Raw genomic sequence first — 15,324 nt, 5'->3', positions numbered from 1 at the left:
AAAACTGAAAATATAACTTATATTTATATTTTTATAGAATGAAAATAAATAACTCTTAAAAATTTTAGTAATTTTTATTATATTTAGTAATTTCCTTATTTATAAGACCCCCTCTGATGCAACATCTCACTAATTCCCTAGGGTTTCTAGAACTTCATTCCATGTTTAAAGAAATCTAATTTTTAGAGTAATTTTTATTATATTTTGTTAGTAAAGATAAAATTTCTAAATTCATTGAAATTTTATACACTTATAGTCTTTCATGCATACATGTTGTGTGAAAAATCCTAAATCCATATGAGGCCTATGAACAAAAAAATAATGCTTTCGATAAACTTGAAAAACTATACGAGAGAAAAAGATAATAACACCCAAGATATTGAGAAAGAAACATCAAATTGTACTTGTATATTAAAAACACTTCTCATAGATTACAAGTACATTGAAACACAGGTTTACAATGCATCATATGATTTACTCAAATCATATTATCCATATTCAAACTGAAGGCATCGCCATTATTACGAATCCTTCGTACAAGTCTCAAATCCTTGTCCATAAGAGTGATGCGCTTCGCATGAATAGCTACCAACTAACCACCATCATGCATGAGGTCCACCGAATATGTCTCAACTGCTTCTTGAAGAGCTAGCAATGCTTGGGCTGACCATCGCTGCACATTGTTGACTATAGAACTAAGTCTTGCATAGAACCTATTACGCGACATTCGTTGGAGATCTTGCAATATCTCATTTACTAGTCTTGCAATGGCGCCCTCGGTATGATTAAGTTTGTAGTTTTCTGATACTTCCTTATTTCTCGAAGAGCAGCAGTGTTGCTTGGTCTCTATCTACGCTTCTTGTGACGTGGTAGATGTGGATGTGTTGTACCTATAGTAGTGCCTCTCGGATTGTCAGATTGAGTGCGCTCACTATCAGTCTCCATTGGTATATTGACCTAGGACTGTGTTGGACGAGTCTTAGTCGGGTTCCTCTTAGCACTTCGTCTGATGCATGCCCCATGCCTTGAAAGCTATAAGACTATAAAATGTAAATGTCTCACCACTTATAAGAACTTATAAGTAATAGTTTAGTTAACTTTAAAAATAACACAACTGTTCACACACAAGTATGCATATACTCTCACACATAAAATCATTTAATATTATGGTTATAGTTAGTGAGATTATGGGTGATATATCACATTGGTTTACAAGCTCTATGTGAAAGGCATTTTGGTTTAGTAGAGTAATACTTGCATATCAACAAAAAATTACAGAGTTTCAACTTGCATTTGCTCATTTGAAACACTTAACTCTCGGGTTTTCCACTTGCTTCCCTCTCTTTCTTGAGTTCTCAAACCATTCAGCATGTTTCTCTCTACTTGATGAATTCTCAAATCGTGCCTTTCTAACCTCACATATGACTCTGTGTATTGCCTGTGATCCATTGGACATAGGTTTCTTCTCCTCCAACCTTATTACTATCTTTCTATACCACCATAGAAGTAATTGTTTCATTGGATTGACATCATAGAGTCCACCTCCATGAGCAGTTGTCTTTTGGAAAGCACATCGTGCTTGCCAATGTGATCGCTCCATGCCCTGTGTAGACCATATCGCTAAACTTCCTTCATTTACAAAGTAAGGACCATGAGCATACAATATATGCTACATCAATAAATAACATAATCATAGTTAGTCTCTAAAACCATATAAAATAATTGTAATGTCACACTTATTGTAATGCCACACTTACTATGTAATGTGTTATACTACTTGAAGTCCAGGCTTCAACAAAACTGATACATAGAATATACCAATCACCTCCTTAAACTCCTTGGAATCATTTCGTCCAAATGTCATCTTTTGAAAAAACACTACCAATTTGTCAAGAGCAATCCACACATTTGCTTTTGCTACTCTAGTATTTTCTCCATTGCTTCGATCAAGAACATCCATATGTAACTTTTTCCATACTTCATATTTCTCTGGTTGTTGTACTAGTAGTTCTCCATTTTCATTTCGTGGTGTAGAGAGCAATTTCCTTGCTTTTGAGCCGCCAAAGCAAGGCTTGCAAGTTAAATTACAGCTTGCTCCGGGATTTTTTTCATCCTTCCCTGGCCTCGATGTAAACCCATCCCAAATAATACTTCTTCCACCCTTTTACATGTTTCTTGGGCATCAGAAGCTGGCTGCATTTTATAAGCAAAACATACATATTCATAAACCAATTTATCTCTAGTGCATGCAAAGTGCAAAAGTGTACTCTTGTCAATGGGATGTCAAGAATAGGATCCCACTTAGGATCTACTCGTACCATTTGGCCCCCATGGTAAAAAAATTGATCACGTGTAGGATACCCTTCTCTACCTATTTCTTCCCATTCTTACCTTTCTCTCTAGACCACATATAATATATGCAAGGAAACTCTGCATTTGCTGCATTAAACATGCACTTAAAAGTTTTGAGATCTCCAGCAAGGTGCCATTCCACTTGATACTCACCCATAACCTTCCACGTGCAAACTTTCACCATGATTTTGATGTTGCACTGTATTAGGTATCTCTGTCAAGTTAAAGAAAATCTTCAAAATCTCATTATCTTCCTTTGGTACTTCAAATACAGCAAGCCACCAAATTTCATTCTCAGATTGTACACTAAAGTAATCAGGATGACCAAGCAAGATGTTAGGATCCAGTGCTCTATTCATGAGAGTTAGACTAACACGTTCTAACTTTTGGCCTTTAATAACCTCACTTTCATCAAGCTCCAAAACAAATTTTAGCTTGCCTCCACATTCTGTATAACAGATATACTGTAAAATTTTACCATTAGAGATTCTAACTTGCAGACATCTCTAATGCGAAATTGTTATTTGTATGCAAGACAAAGGGCACTTCCTTTGACCCATACTTGTATACATGTCTGTGACATAAGTGCATTGGCTCACCAATTAATTGTTCCACCTTACTGTTTAATGATTGTCGTGCTTGCACCACATGAAATGGTTTAGGAATAGGCAATACCCTTTTCTTTTGCAACACTTTTTTAAACCTTGTATCTAAATGTTTGTATATCATGCCATAAGACTGAGAACTTATTCCTACCTTATCACATATTCCCTACATATCATTTGATGTGAAGGAATCACTTACCTCTTGTAAGCATTGTATGATAACTTCATCACCAACTAACTTAAACTTTGGTCATTGAAGCGCAAACTTCACCATATCTTTAGTGAGTACCTTTTCTATTCCTTGATTCACTTCATTTTCTAGATTGCTAAACATCTTTAGTGAGTACCTTTTCTATTCCTTGATTCACTTCATTTTCTAGATTGCTAAACATCTTTTGCATGTTATCACATTGTGCATAGATCCTTCACCTGTATTGTCCACCTTTCTTTGCCAACATGTGCATAGATTTATATGACTTTTGGCGTTCACGTACCTCCCGTGTCATTGTGGGTCCATAAGTGACATTCTTCTCTAGCATTGTCTTCATCTTCTTATTGCTAGCTTGTAAATCATTAACCTGGTTAATCAAATTGGCATTTTGCATTACCATGTTATGCTTAGCATCTTGCAAAACAATGTTCTCTTCTTGTTTTACCAACAATGATCTATTAAGTTTCATGATCTGTTGTGTAGAAACATGGACTTGGGTTGCAAGTCTCCAAGTATAACCCTGTAACCCTGCATTACCCTCACAAACATACTTGACAAATGATGTTAGTCCTGAGAATTAGGGAGATTATTGTGTAATAGGATCACGTTGATATATAGACCCCCATCAACCCAAAGATCTATATGTTTTTTCCTTGCTATTCTGTGTAATTGCATGATAAAAAAACTAGAAACACTTAGATACATCACTATCTCATGATTATTAACACATATGTGTAACTTAACACATATTATTAACCAACATTAATGCACATATTATTATTATTAACCAACAATAAAACATATCTTACTATTAACTTTATTATTTATGAATAGTAATGCACATAACCAACAGTAAAACATAACTTATAGAACTGAATTGGACATAACCAACATCAAAACATTGCTAACCTCCGTTTTTGTTCTCTGTGCTTTATGTTGGTTGAGTAGAGAAGAAGAAGATAGAAGAAAATTCTGTTGTCCATAGCTCTCTTGTGTCTTGTTCTCTCTTGTGTTGTGTCCAGCTACCAAACCCGTCAGTTGTGTACCGTCAGTTGTGTAAATGTCAAACGGTCATGCAGGTGCCTCGTGAGTGTAAGCTCATTTTGAGCTTGACATCTCAACACTTCCCCTCAAGCTCAACGCCAGCTCATGAATAAAGAGAATGAAGGGGAGAGGGAGAGCTTCAAAGCCTATAGCTGGACTACAACGACTAGTCCACACCTACCCACTCCACTTTTAGTGTGTTCACATTATGGACTTCTTGTATATAATCTATTATGTGTGCTATTCACTTTATCTACTTTGTAGACCTCTTTTGTTGGGTGAAGAAGAAGAAGAATTTTCAGCCTCTCACCTTGTGTGTTCTCTTCTAAGGTTTATGTGTGTGTGTTTGTGCTTGCAAGAGCTCAAGCTCTCTTCTCCCCTGCATCTTTTCAAGCCCACCAAGCCAGTTGATCCCATTGATCTCTCAGTCCCAGATGGCTTATGTTCATACCCTTACTTTTCTCAAAGGTTAGTAGAAGCTTTTTAATATCTCCACCGTAATGGTTGGCACATAGTGAATGTTGTCGATCACTCCCTCCGCCGTCGTCAAGAGCTTCCCTCATACTCATTAGGATATTTTTGTGGTCATTTGGAGGGCCTCTTAAGAAATTCATTATTTGCTAATTTCTCTCACTAAAAAATATAAAGAACTACAAAAAATTTAAGTATCAAAATTTATATTTTATTCCAAAGTACCATTCCATTATTTTGGAAAAGGCTGCAAGTTTGTTTAAGGTCGTGATTCTGAAATCCTAATCACTAAGTTATTGCTCTTAAATGAAGATTACGGCAGTTAAATTGGAATTCAATAGAGAAGTCTCCAAAAGAGTATAGTGCCATGGGTTGATACCCATACATAAGCATGAACGGACTAAAACCAATAGCTGTATGTTTAAAACTATTATAGGCAAATTCCATCATTAGAAGATATTTTTTCCAATTTGATGCTTTTCCAGAGACATATGCACGAAGCATATCCTCTATAGTCTGATTCATACGCTCTATTTGCCCATTAGATTACTGCGGCGGATGATCAAAGGAATTCATACTTAAAGTAGTTTCCTCGTTTTGTAAACCATTCGGAATAAAGTAGAAAAACATGGCATTAATGGCAAGAACTAGGGATTCATCGGTGGCCCGACGTACCCACATTTGCACATGGAATTATCGGTGTCCCGAGTTATCCATATCAACATAGAGAGTCATCAACATCTCGATGAGTCACATATGTTCATCCGTAAACCATCAAGTTGACTATATAAATCACCTAAAGTACGGAACTAGAGAAAGAAATGCCAACAAAGGAAGAATCCAAATTTCCTTATCCGAACACAACAAGATAATCTTGTTGAACTCTAAAGAAAGAGATTTTAACAAATGAATATGCCGACGAGATTACACTCATCAAAACATATAGGCTATAGATAAAAGAAGTTTATCTAAAGAATGCCTACACTACAACTTCAAGTGAAGTCAAAAAATGAGATTGTCTTTGAATGTTGAGGTCAACATGCCAAGTGATGCAAGCAAAGCAACAATCTTGAGCCCAAATTATCCCATAAGATAATATATACGAGGAATCGCTAGCATATCACCACTCATACATACCTTAACAATTTGAAACTCCCTAGTATGCCGTCTAAGAAATATGAATAAAATCGTGTATAAAAGGAATAAAATGGCCTTATCCCCTAGACTTTCACATACTAAAACCTGTCTCTATATACCTGAGACCACATCAAGGAATAGCTCTTTCCGAGTACATCATTAGAAAAGGATTTAAATTATTGGCGCCTTTCTAATAATAACTACCCAAAACACAATAAAGTTAGGGTAGAAAAATAACTCACCTAGATATTTAAGCAACTAGGTATCCAAGTTGGAATATATACAAAAGTACGAGGAACATAGTCCAAAATTATGTGCAAAAAACGAAGGCAAATGCTACCTTCAAAGCACATGATATTATCCAAAAGATCCAAATATCCTTATAAAACCATGGATAAAAGCATAGAAGCTCCTCAAATCCATGAAAACCATAGTTGATCATTAAAATTAATGCATGCCATCTAATGGTCATTAATCATGCCAAAAGAAGCATTAAAATTGGTGGGTGGCCAACTCATCAATCCGGAGTATGTGAACGTGGTGTCGTTCAAGCAAAACTCCAAAGTAAGCAAGTGAAACACATGTGTGTAGCACTCATTAAAAACCCCTAGACACAAGTGATCTATGCAAAACCTAATGAGTCTATATAAAACTTGGAAAACATCCAATAAAATCCACCAAAACAAACCGATCAACTATCCCATGATAGAATTTATCTTAGGCTTAGGAAATTAAGCATAGACCACACTATAAACAAGTGTAAAATAAATTATCATGGAAAAGTGTCAAAGGTGAGACACACTTTGAACGCAGATCCTAGCCATCAAAAGAAATTAAGGAACATGTCCAAAAAAAATGACTAAACAATGGTAAAAAATCATGAAAACATTGTTTAGAATAAATCCAAATAGAAATATCTACTAATACATAATCATATTAATAATATGCCAATAACCCGAATCTATCTAATGTCAGCACGTGAAAATGTACTTCAACATTAAATAACACTCAAAAATATTAAATTCTCCAGAAAAAGAATTATCATGATTTTTTCTAAAATTTCCCTAATTTTATAGGGCCTTAAAATACGATAATTTAGAATTCCACCAAACCTATCTTATCGCATTCCAAACCTATATTTTTCCATAAAATTTTTAGCAATTCGATTTGCCAAAATACCATTGATATTTTCAAAATATCAATTTCCAAGGATTTCTAAAAATAATTTCTAGAAAATCCCTAATTTTTCTTGAGAACCCCATCATTCACGAAATTTCCAATTCCGCCCGACAATTCTTAATTCCAATGAAAATTTATAATTTTAATGGATTTTTCAATTTCCTCGGTCAAAAATATATTTTTAAAGGAATTTAAATGGTCAGGGGCGCCCGAATGGATACACCACATGCCAAACACCAACCCCATATTTTTCAAAATTTTAAAATAACCTTTGTCTATTTTTCCACTAACTTTCAGGAAATTTTTTAAAATTTTTAATTTACCTCGAACGCATTTAGAATACGAACGGTCCAAAAATTTCGGAATCCCAATGGTTTTTTCGGAATACGGAAAGCCAACAGTTTCGAGAAAATGAAAAGACAAAAAAATCGGAATGTGAAAGGTCAAAATATTTCCAGAATTCGGAAAGCCAAAAGGTTTCTCGGAAATGCGAAAAGCCAAGAGATTTCAGAAAAATTTAATTTCCAAAGGAAAAATAAAATTTTTCAGAGAAGTAAAATTTTTTCCCAATCTCTTCTCCCTTTTTCAAGCTTTTTTTTGAAATATTTCAAAAGCTCTTTTTTTAATTTAAAACTCATTTTTTTAAATAAAAATCTTAATAAGCTTTATAAAGCTTATAATTTCAATTTTACGGGGGGTTGCCCGACGGCGGTTGCCGCGCAGTCCCCCCTCCCCCACGGCGTGCGCGCATTACTATGGGAGGGAGAGAGAGACAGAGAGAGGAGGGTCTCCCTCTCCACTCTCCTCTCTCCTTCTTCTCCAAATTATTCATCTCTCTCACCACCCCTCCTCTGTTATATCTCAGAGATGATTAACTTTTGATTAAATTAGCTTAATCCTAATTAAAAGTTAATTAAGTAATTTGTCCCATCAAAGAGGTGTTCACATGGGCGAGAGAAAAATAGAAGAGAAATTTAGATTTGAGAGACGAAGAGGATTTCATGCATCAACTGACTACCCCACTCTGCATTTCACAGTAATTTGGTAGAAAATTGAAAGAATATCTGCGAAAAATCCGTAAAAATGTAAAACATATATATTTATAATCATAAAAACACTTTAAAAATTTTAAAAAAATTAGGGAAAATTTTTTAAAAATTGTAGAAATCCAGGGAATCCATTCTACCAAAATTATCCATAATAAAATATGTGGATTTTGGTAAAACTTTCCATTAATGCTTATTTTAAACCATAAAAAATAGAAAAAATAGCATTAAACTCACGAAATTCCCCCGCAATGTCGATTTGTCCATTGAATAGTAGTAACATGCGTTTTAATTGCCATATCAATGATCCACATGCAAATCATTAACACAAATCAACAAAATAACATGCTTATTTAGTAAATATTAAAATTTACTTCAAAAAAATGCTAAAAATTACAATAAGAAAGAAAAATCAACAAGAATTAACTAGAGATTGCTCTGATACCACTGTTAAAACCCTAAGATCTCTCTAGATAATTGTTATGCATAAACATACATAAATCACGCATAAGCTCATCCACCCAACCACCCCCGAGTCCAAGGGATGCACACATGAATTATAATGAAGTATATCATGCCTTTACCTTGATGTCCCATACCATCAAGAGGTATAACTCTAATCCAGCAACATGTAGCTATAGTGTGAAATGGTAGGTGAGTAGTTATGATCCTCTACACAAAAGAGAGCATAACATAACCTACACACAAGAGAGCATAACATAACCTAGCCTCAAGATAACATCAAGAGACCATAGCCTAAGCCCCCCTTGAGTGTGCCCCATGTCCCTATTATATAGGAGGGCCCTCAAGTGACTCTTGACTCTCCATCTCCCATGTGTGACCCTTGGATGCCCAACCCTAACCTTAACCCTTAAGGTTAGTCCTAACCTTAACCCTTAAGGTTAGTCCTAACCCATGCTCCACTAGAGCTTGTTCCCATGCTCCCATGCTCACAAGCCTAATGTAGCCTCCTAGTATATACACACGTAATGTGCATATAACACTAGGTCTTTCCCCGAGGTAGACGTAATATTATTTCTTGTGTCAAGATTTTCGAGCACTATTTGCGTAGTCATCGTGGCTTGGGACTCATTTTGGGCATACTGAACTATTTGTGCTGCTAATCATTGCTGTGCCAATTGCAAAGTATCTTCTTCCTTTTCTCTAGCATCCTAGATTAGTGCCGCTACTATATGCACTTCTTTTAATGTTCTAACATCAAGCATAAGCACTTGTGCAAGGAGTGGTTTGATGGTCATAATTGCATTAGGTGCAACAGGGGATGTATAGACAGGGATATCAATGCTCCCTTCTTACGCGATGAGAGTACACTAGGGTTCTCTCTAGATTTTACCTCAACTCCTTCATCATGTGGTCTGTATGTAGTAAGATTTGGTTCAGAGGTAACAGTTGAGGCCGAACCTCTGAGGTTGCTACCTACACGATCAAAAAGACTAGTAGTATCTGGCTTGACTAGTGAGGCCTAGTTAGAGTTCTCACTTCTTGGGACTGGGGATCCTTCTATCGACTCAAAATCTGACAATGTATCACTGGCCCCTAGTGCAGGTCCTTGTACAATGTTAAACTGTGATCCCACCGAAGGTCTTGAGCCTAGTGTATGTGGATATGAACCTAGCTAAATATATGCACTATCATCTAAATAGGCCTCTAATATACGCACAAATTGTAGGTGCATGTGAATATATTGTGTTTCAAGGCCCTATGTATGCCCCAGACAAGTTTGAGAATTTTGAAATTCACTTTTTTTTAAAAAAATGGACTGTCTAAAGTTTTGCCAAAACACGTTGATGTGTCCGAGAACCTGCCTCTAAAGCCCTGTCCAAAGCACATCACCATAAGGAGGAACTATTACCTATTGCGCCACAACCCAACACAAAACACCAAATTAAGGCACCAGTACACTCAGCTGATGTCCCTGGTCTTTAGCTAACATAGGTACACTCTTAAGCTCACTCCAAGCTCTTCAAATTGTATAGCCGTCTCTTTTTGACATCCTGCTCAGTTAGATCTGATCTTCAAAAGCTCTAACAATCCACCTAAAAGCCTCTCCTAACCCTAGCTGACCACTAGGTAACCAAAAATACTCTCAGCTTGCCACAAACATATCAAATGTTGATAGAATACCTACTTCCAAATTCTGATGCTAATCCTAGTCCAAAATGAGTCTTCCAGGATCCTCTATTGTCTTCCAATGTCAGCTAACCTTAAACCTACAACCCCAGGTCCTTCCTAGACCCCTTGTGTTATACTCTCATCTTGATTCTTCACCTACTGGGAACTGCCTCACAAGTCTGATACAGAACCAGCCAATTCAGAAGCCCTCAACTAAACAGAATTTTTTCCTCATGTGTCGTTTGATATCTGTCGACTCTCAGGATACACTTATTTGATCAAGATATCACCCTAGAGGATCTTAGCTGCCTATAGCAGCTAAGATCCTAACACAGTAGCCTCCAATCATACTATTCTCAAAGCTTGAATTGGCTAAGATAGAACCAGCTGTCTGAAATAGTCTTGATTGAGCCAATTATCAAAACTGAAGTAGAACTCTTCGCTCACAGGTCCTTTTACCTTCCCTGACTTCCAAATTGCTCCACTGTCAAAGAGATACCACACCAAGGTCTCACTGCTGACTCCAATAGCTTGTATTCTGATTTCTAACCAATCTAACCCAACTGGAGCATACTTTCTCTCCTCTAAGTCTACAAACCCTCTTAAACCCTCAAAACACTCAAACCCCACCAAGACTCATCTCTCTACACCCACTATAACTGCTGCTCATGGTCTTCTGACTCAGAAACATCTTTTCCTTTAATTCTTCCCGACTGCTGTGATAGGAGAGCTAACAATCGGACCTAACTCAAAACTTTCCTCTTTAGTACAAAGAGATTAAAAACACTTTTGAATACTCATGATTAACCTCTATTGGGCCTTAGCTGATCTAGGCTAGCTCCTTTCCTTTCTGACCTGTCATAGTCTATAAAACTGGCACCTAGACCACTAGCTATGCTCAACTTGTCAGACTGGCTTTTGACTGCTTTTGATTGTCAACCCAGACCTCACTGGTGTTAAGCAAGACCAAACCAAAACTTTAACAACCTCAGCAAACCTATGCTGACACACAACTAATCAAGATGCCTCCTTTGGAACTTGCCATCTCTCAAACATAAATTCAACAAAAGTCAGCTCTTCATTCACTTTATCCTCACAAACTCCATCAAAACAACATGACTAAACCAAAAAAAAAACATAAGATTTCATCAACCAACACAACCAGATTACCCTGTGTATATATAAAACTGATTCAATCTCAACATCCCTGAGATTTGGGGATACAACAAGGAAAAGAGAACATGACAAAACCAAGGAACCTTTGCACAATTTTCTCAACAAAAACTCATAATTTTCAACTTCACAAAGAACTAGAAACAACCACCATAATTGCAGCAACACACTGCAGACAGCCACCAACATACACTGCAAACAGCCACCAACATACACTGCAGACAGCCCCACCAACATACACTGTAGAAGATTGTTGATGAAGTCTTTGAGCTATCCAAGTTTTAACAAAATTGCAACCATAGAGGTTTTAGGGAACCACCTCCTACAAGACCCTCTCACCCTTGCAACTTCTGCTCTGGGCAAAACTCAAGTCGACTCAAACAAGCATGCATCTTCTTTTGCTCACACAATCACAACAAAATTCTTCAGAATTGAACTCCCCAAGCGTCTCTCTTCTTTTCTACACCATTCTCCCATCTATCTCCTCTAGACTCTTTTTCTTCTCCATGCCCGTTCGACCTACTTCCTGATTTCTCTCCTCTACTCTCTTCTTGACGTCCAGCTCACACGCAATCCAATCTTCACTATCTACAAACTTCTCTTCAGTGTGTTTCCCATTCCAAGCTTCTCTCCACATCTTCTGCATCTATTGCCCTTCTTTCGTCGTCTCCCCTCTCTACTACATACAAGTGTACTTTCTTATGTTGGCTAATTTCAATTTTTCTGGAAAGTGACCATGCAACAATTATTTTCCCTAAGGTTTTCTACCATATGTCAAAGATTTATTTTGTTTTCTTGGGGTAGGGTGGACAAATCATTTGGGCATTTTATATGTCTTTGAAACCATAGCAAACCTAATGCCATACCCACAAGACTAATATTTTTGTAATATAAATATTATACATATAATAACTACTAGTCTGAACTAGTGTTTGAGAATAATTAGGCTGGATTTAACCTAGAGCTTGCTCATTCTTTAAAAACAACTCCTCAAACAGATTTAAGTAGATGGGAAAAGGAAATATGCCTCGTCAAAATTCTCAAAAAATAGTTATAATTTGATGAAAGTATGAAGAATTTGTTTGTTCCAAATGACCTATTGCCTTTTCAAACAATGGCAAGAAAGTATTGAAGTAAGGTAAAGATATTTCCTAAAGAAGGCTCTACATGGTTCTTTATGTGCGAAGTCACAATTCTACACTACTAATTTCATGGTGAATGCGGTGTGAATAATATTATATAATTTTGAGAATAATATTATATATAGGTTGAATGGGGTGGGAATTTTGAGGATAATATTATGTAATTTTGCGAATAATATTATATACGCACAATTTTGTCGATGGTGTATATTCACAATTTTGTTGATGGTGCATATTAATTAATGCCCATTGCCGTGGGCATTAATTAATAAAGGGGCAGACCTTACATAAGCGTATGTAAGTGACACGTACTTATTGATGAAACAAGGTCATAGAAGGTCAACACATTTTATTTCTTCACAAAAACTTTTATTATGTACAGTGGAGCATATATACTACTCACTTATCAAAGAAAGCGGTTTACATGAAGGCTTCATTAATAGTAAGCTCATGCCATGGAGGCATCGGTATGAAGTCATCTCCCTCACTGATCACTCTCAAAAACTCTGTAGCTTTTCCTTTGGAGGAGTTTATGTATGGCTCAGCCATGCTGACGAGAATATGGCAACCAAACATTGCAAGTTGTATATAAAGGATTTTCAGAAACATATCTGCCACCTACAACATCAGAAGAGGAACACAATCACGGGAACGACAACACTTAAACAAGCCAAGCATAGCAATAGCTGACAAGGCCATCACACTGCAACATGCAACGTCGAAACAAATGTAGTACCTCCACACATACTTGTAGAACATTCCAGTCGACAATGTAAACACCTATGCAAACACGCATGGAATAAAAACATATTAAAACGATGCCAACCAGCAAGGAGGAGCCTCCATGTGAGGAGGACCCGCTCCTCTGTGTGACCAACACGAACAACCGCCCACAACAGGAGCAACACCTCCTAGTGTCGAACCACAAGGGAATGACGTCGGAGGAGAAGGAGCACATCTACCGCCCAAAGCACACATATTCCAAAATCTTCTAGCACACATGTCGACCATGCATGCCGCCTGACTCCACCTACCTCCACCTACCCCGCGCAACCTTAGTCAAAATACCAGATTTTAAACGTTTATCGTCTGTCCCATCGCATTAATTAATGAAAAGCAAATGCAAAAAATATGTTGCACACATGTATTGTGTGTGAAGTTTACACATCACTAGTGCGGTCGGCGGATGTGGAGAGAGGTAGTTTATATGTTACGCAAAAGGAAAGTCTTTGGTGCCGTGCAAGGAAAAACGTGTGGGGTTAAGAGTTGAAGAGGTCAAGATCCTGAAGCCATCGTCTTCTGCTTGTTCTTGTGCAATATAAAGATATTCGCCGGTCAAGCTTCCAATTCCCAACAATTTGTTCGTCTGTAAGCACAAAACCTGCTCTGATCTAATCTCAACCCACCATGGAGTGCCGACCTCTCGGCTTCCTGCTGGGCCTGCCCTTCGCCCTGCTAGCCATCTTGCTCTCCCTCTTGGGCGCCATCATCTGGGTCGTCGGGTATGTATAAACACACGCTCTTCCATTGCTTCAGAATGAGCAACAGTCAGAGCCGAGATCTCATCAATTAGAGCTTCGTTTAGCTCACAATTATTCATTAATCCCTTGTTGCTTTCTGCAGGATCGTGTTGAGCTGCGTATGCCCCTGTTGCATCTGTGTCGCTGCCATCATCAACCTTGCCTTGGCTCTGATTAAGGCGCCGCTCCATGTCATGGAATGGTTTACCTCAAAAATCCCGTGTTAGACAATCGTGTGTACACATGCTTTTTTGTATACTTCTTCAATTTTTTTTTTGTACATGGTAGATCCATGGACCCTAATTCATTCTTACACACTTGATTTGCGCGGTTATTTATTATTGTCAAATATCTTCGCCTTGTGATTAATAAAATTTATGCTTTTTTAATGCCATGTGTAGGCCTTAGTTTGTGCTTTTGTTTGAACACCCCCCCCCCCAAAAAAAAAAACAATGTAATTTAGAATCATAGATGATTTTGTTATTTTTGAAAATGGGAAAAAAACCCTCAAGGCTCGAATTTTCAACTACGATGGAATGAGAACAAACAAATAATATTCTTTATCAAAGATTATCAAAATTCTTCTTGTCATGAGGGTTGTGAAATATAGTGATGTTGATTCTTACGAGACGAGCATATTTGAGAGCAATGTGGATAAAAAACTATTTTATGTAAAGGTCAATCTTTTTTTTTCAAATTAAGGAAAGTCTTTTGAAAGAAAATGTTTGGAAATCGAAGGTTTTTTAAATCTACAACGTATCATAATTTGCTAATTTTTAACTTGAATTTTCAAGCATATTTTTATACATTTGAAGCAACGCGATTACACTAAACTTGGTTCTTTTCTCTTAATGAAATTTGAGAGGAAATGTGTGTGTTAAGGTTAAGCCATTCATTTTGATCCTCAAATTAGGAAATATTCCCAAAGGTGAAATTATGGTTCCATCAATATTCCCAAAGGATAAACTATGGTTCCATCAACCAATTTGATCATTATGTCAAATTGATCCACTTCACATTCCCAACAATGCTTGGTGAGGATGTGGAAGCTTCTTAAATTTTATGCTTTGAGGAAAACATGGCATTTGTTTTATCACCTTCATAGTAGTGTCCTAGTTATTCTTTGTGGATATTTGTGTATTGGTCTAGAGTACTTAGTTTCTCATCTTGAGGTGGTGTTTGGCTCTTGTTGCTTCTGCTTGGAGCTTTCATTCCATTCAATGGCATAAAGATTTTCCCCATAAGCTCGAATTGCTAGTTTAGGATGATAGGAACGAAGAGAGTCTAGTGATGTCTCTAGGTTGACATCAC

At 37.0% G+C, this 15,324-nt stretch overlaps 1 protein-coding gene across 1 annotated transcript; it reads left to right on the top strand.

Annotated features, from left to right (window-relative positions):
* The first annotated feature begins 13,799 nt into the window (after positions 1–13,799).
* Positions 13,800–14,347, top strand: LOC147613919 (signaling peptide TAXIMIN 1-like). The gene is made up of 2 exons (XM_086781257.1): positions 13,800–13,995; positions 14,117–14,347. Exons 1-2 carry the CDS (start codon positions 13,901–13,903, stop codon positions 14,238–14,240), a joined length of 219 nt encoding a protein of 72 aa, XP_086637383.1. The 5' UTR covers positions 13,800–13,900; the 3' UTR covers positions 14,241–14,347.
* Positions 14,348–15,324: the final 977 nt, after the last annotated feature.

This window comes from Cibotium barometz, chromosome 43, assembly GCF_041138505.1.
Source record: "Cibotium barometz isolate CiBa-2024 chromosome 43, ASM4113850v1, whole genome shotgun sequence".
In the NCBI taxonomy this organism is placed as follows: domain Eukaryota; kingdom Viridiplantae; phylum Streptophyta; class Polypodiopsida; order Cyatheales; family Cibotiaceae; genus Cibotium; species Cibotium barometz.
This window is presented reverse-complemented; position numbering and strand designations above follow the sequence as displayed.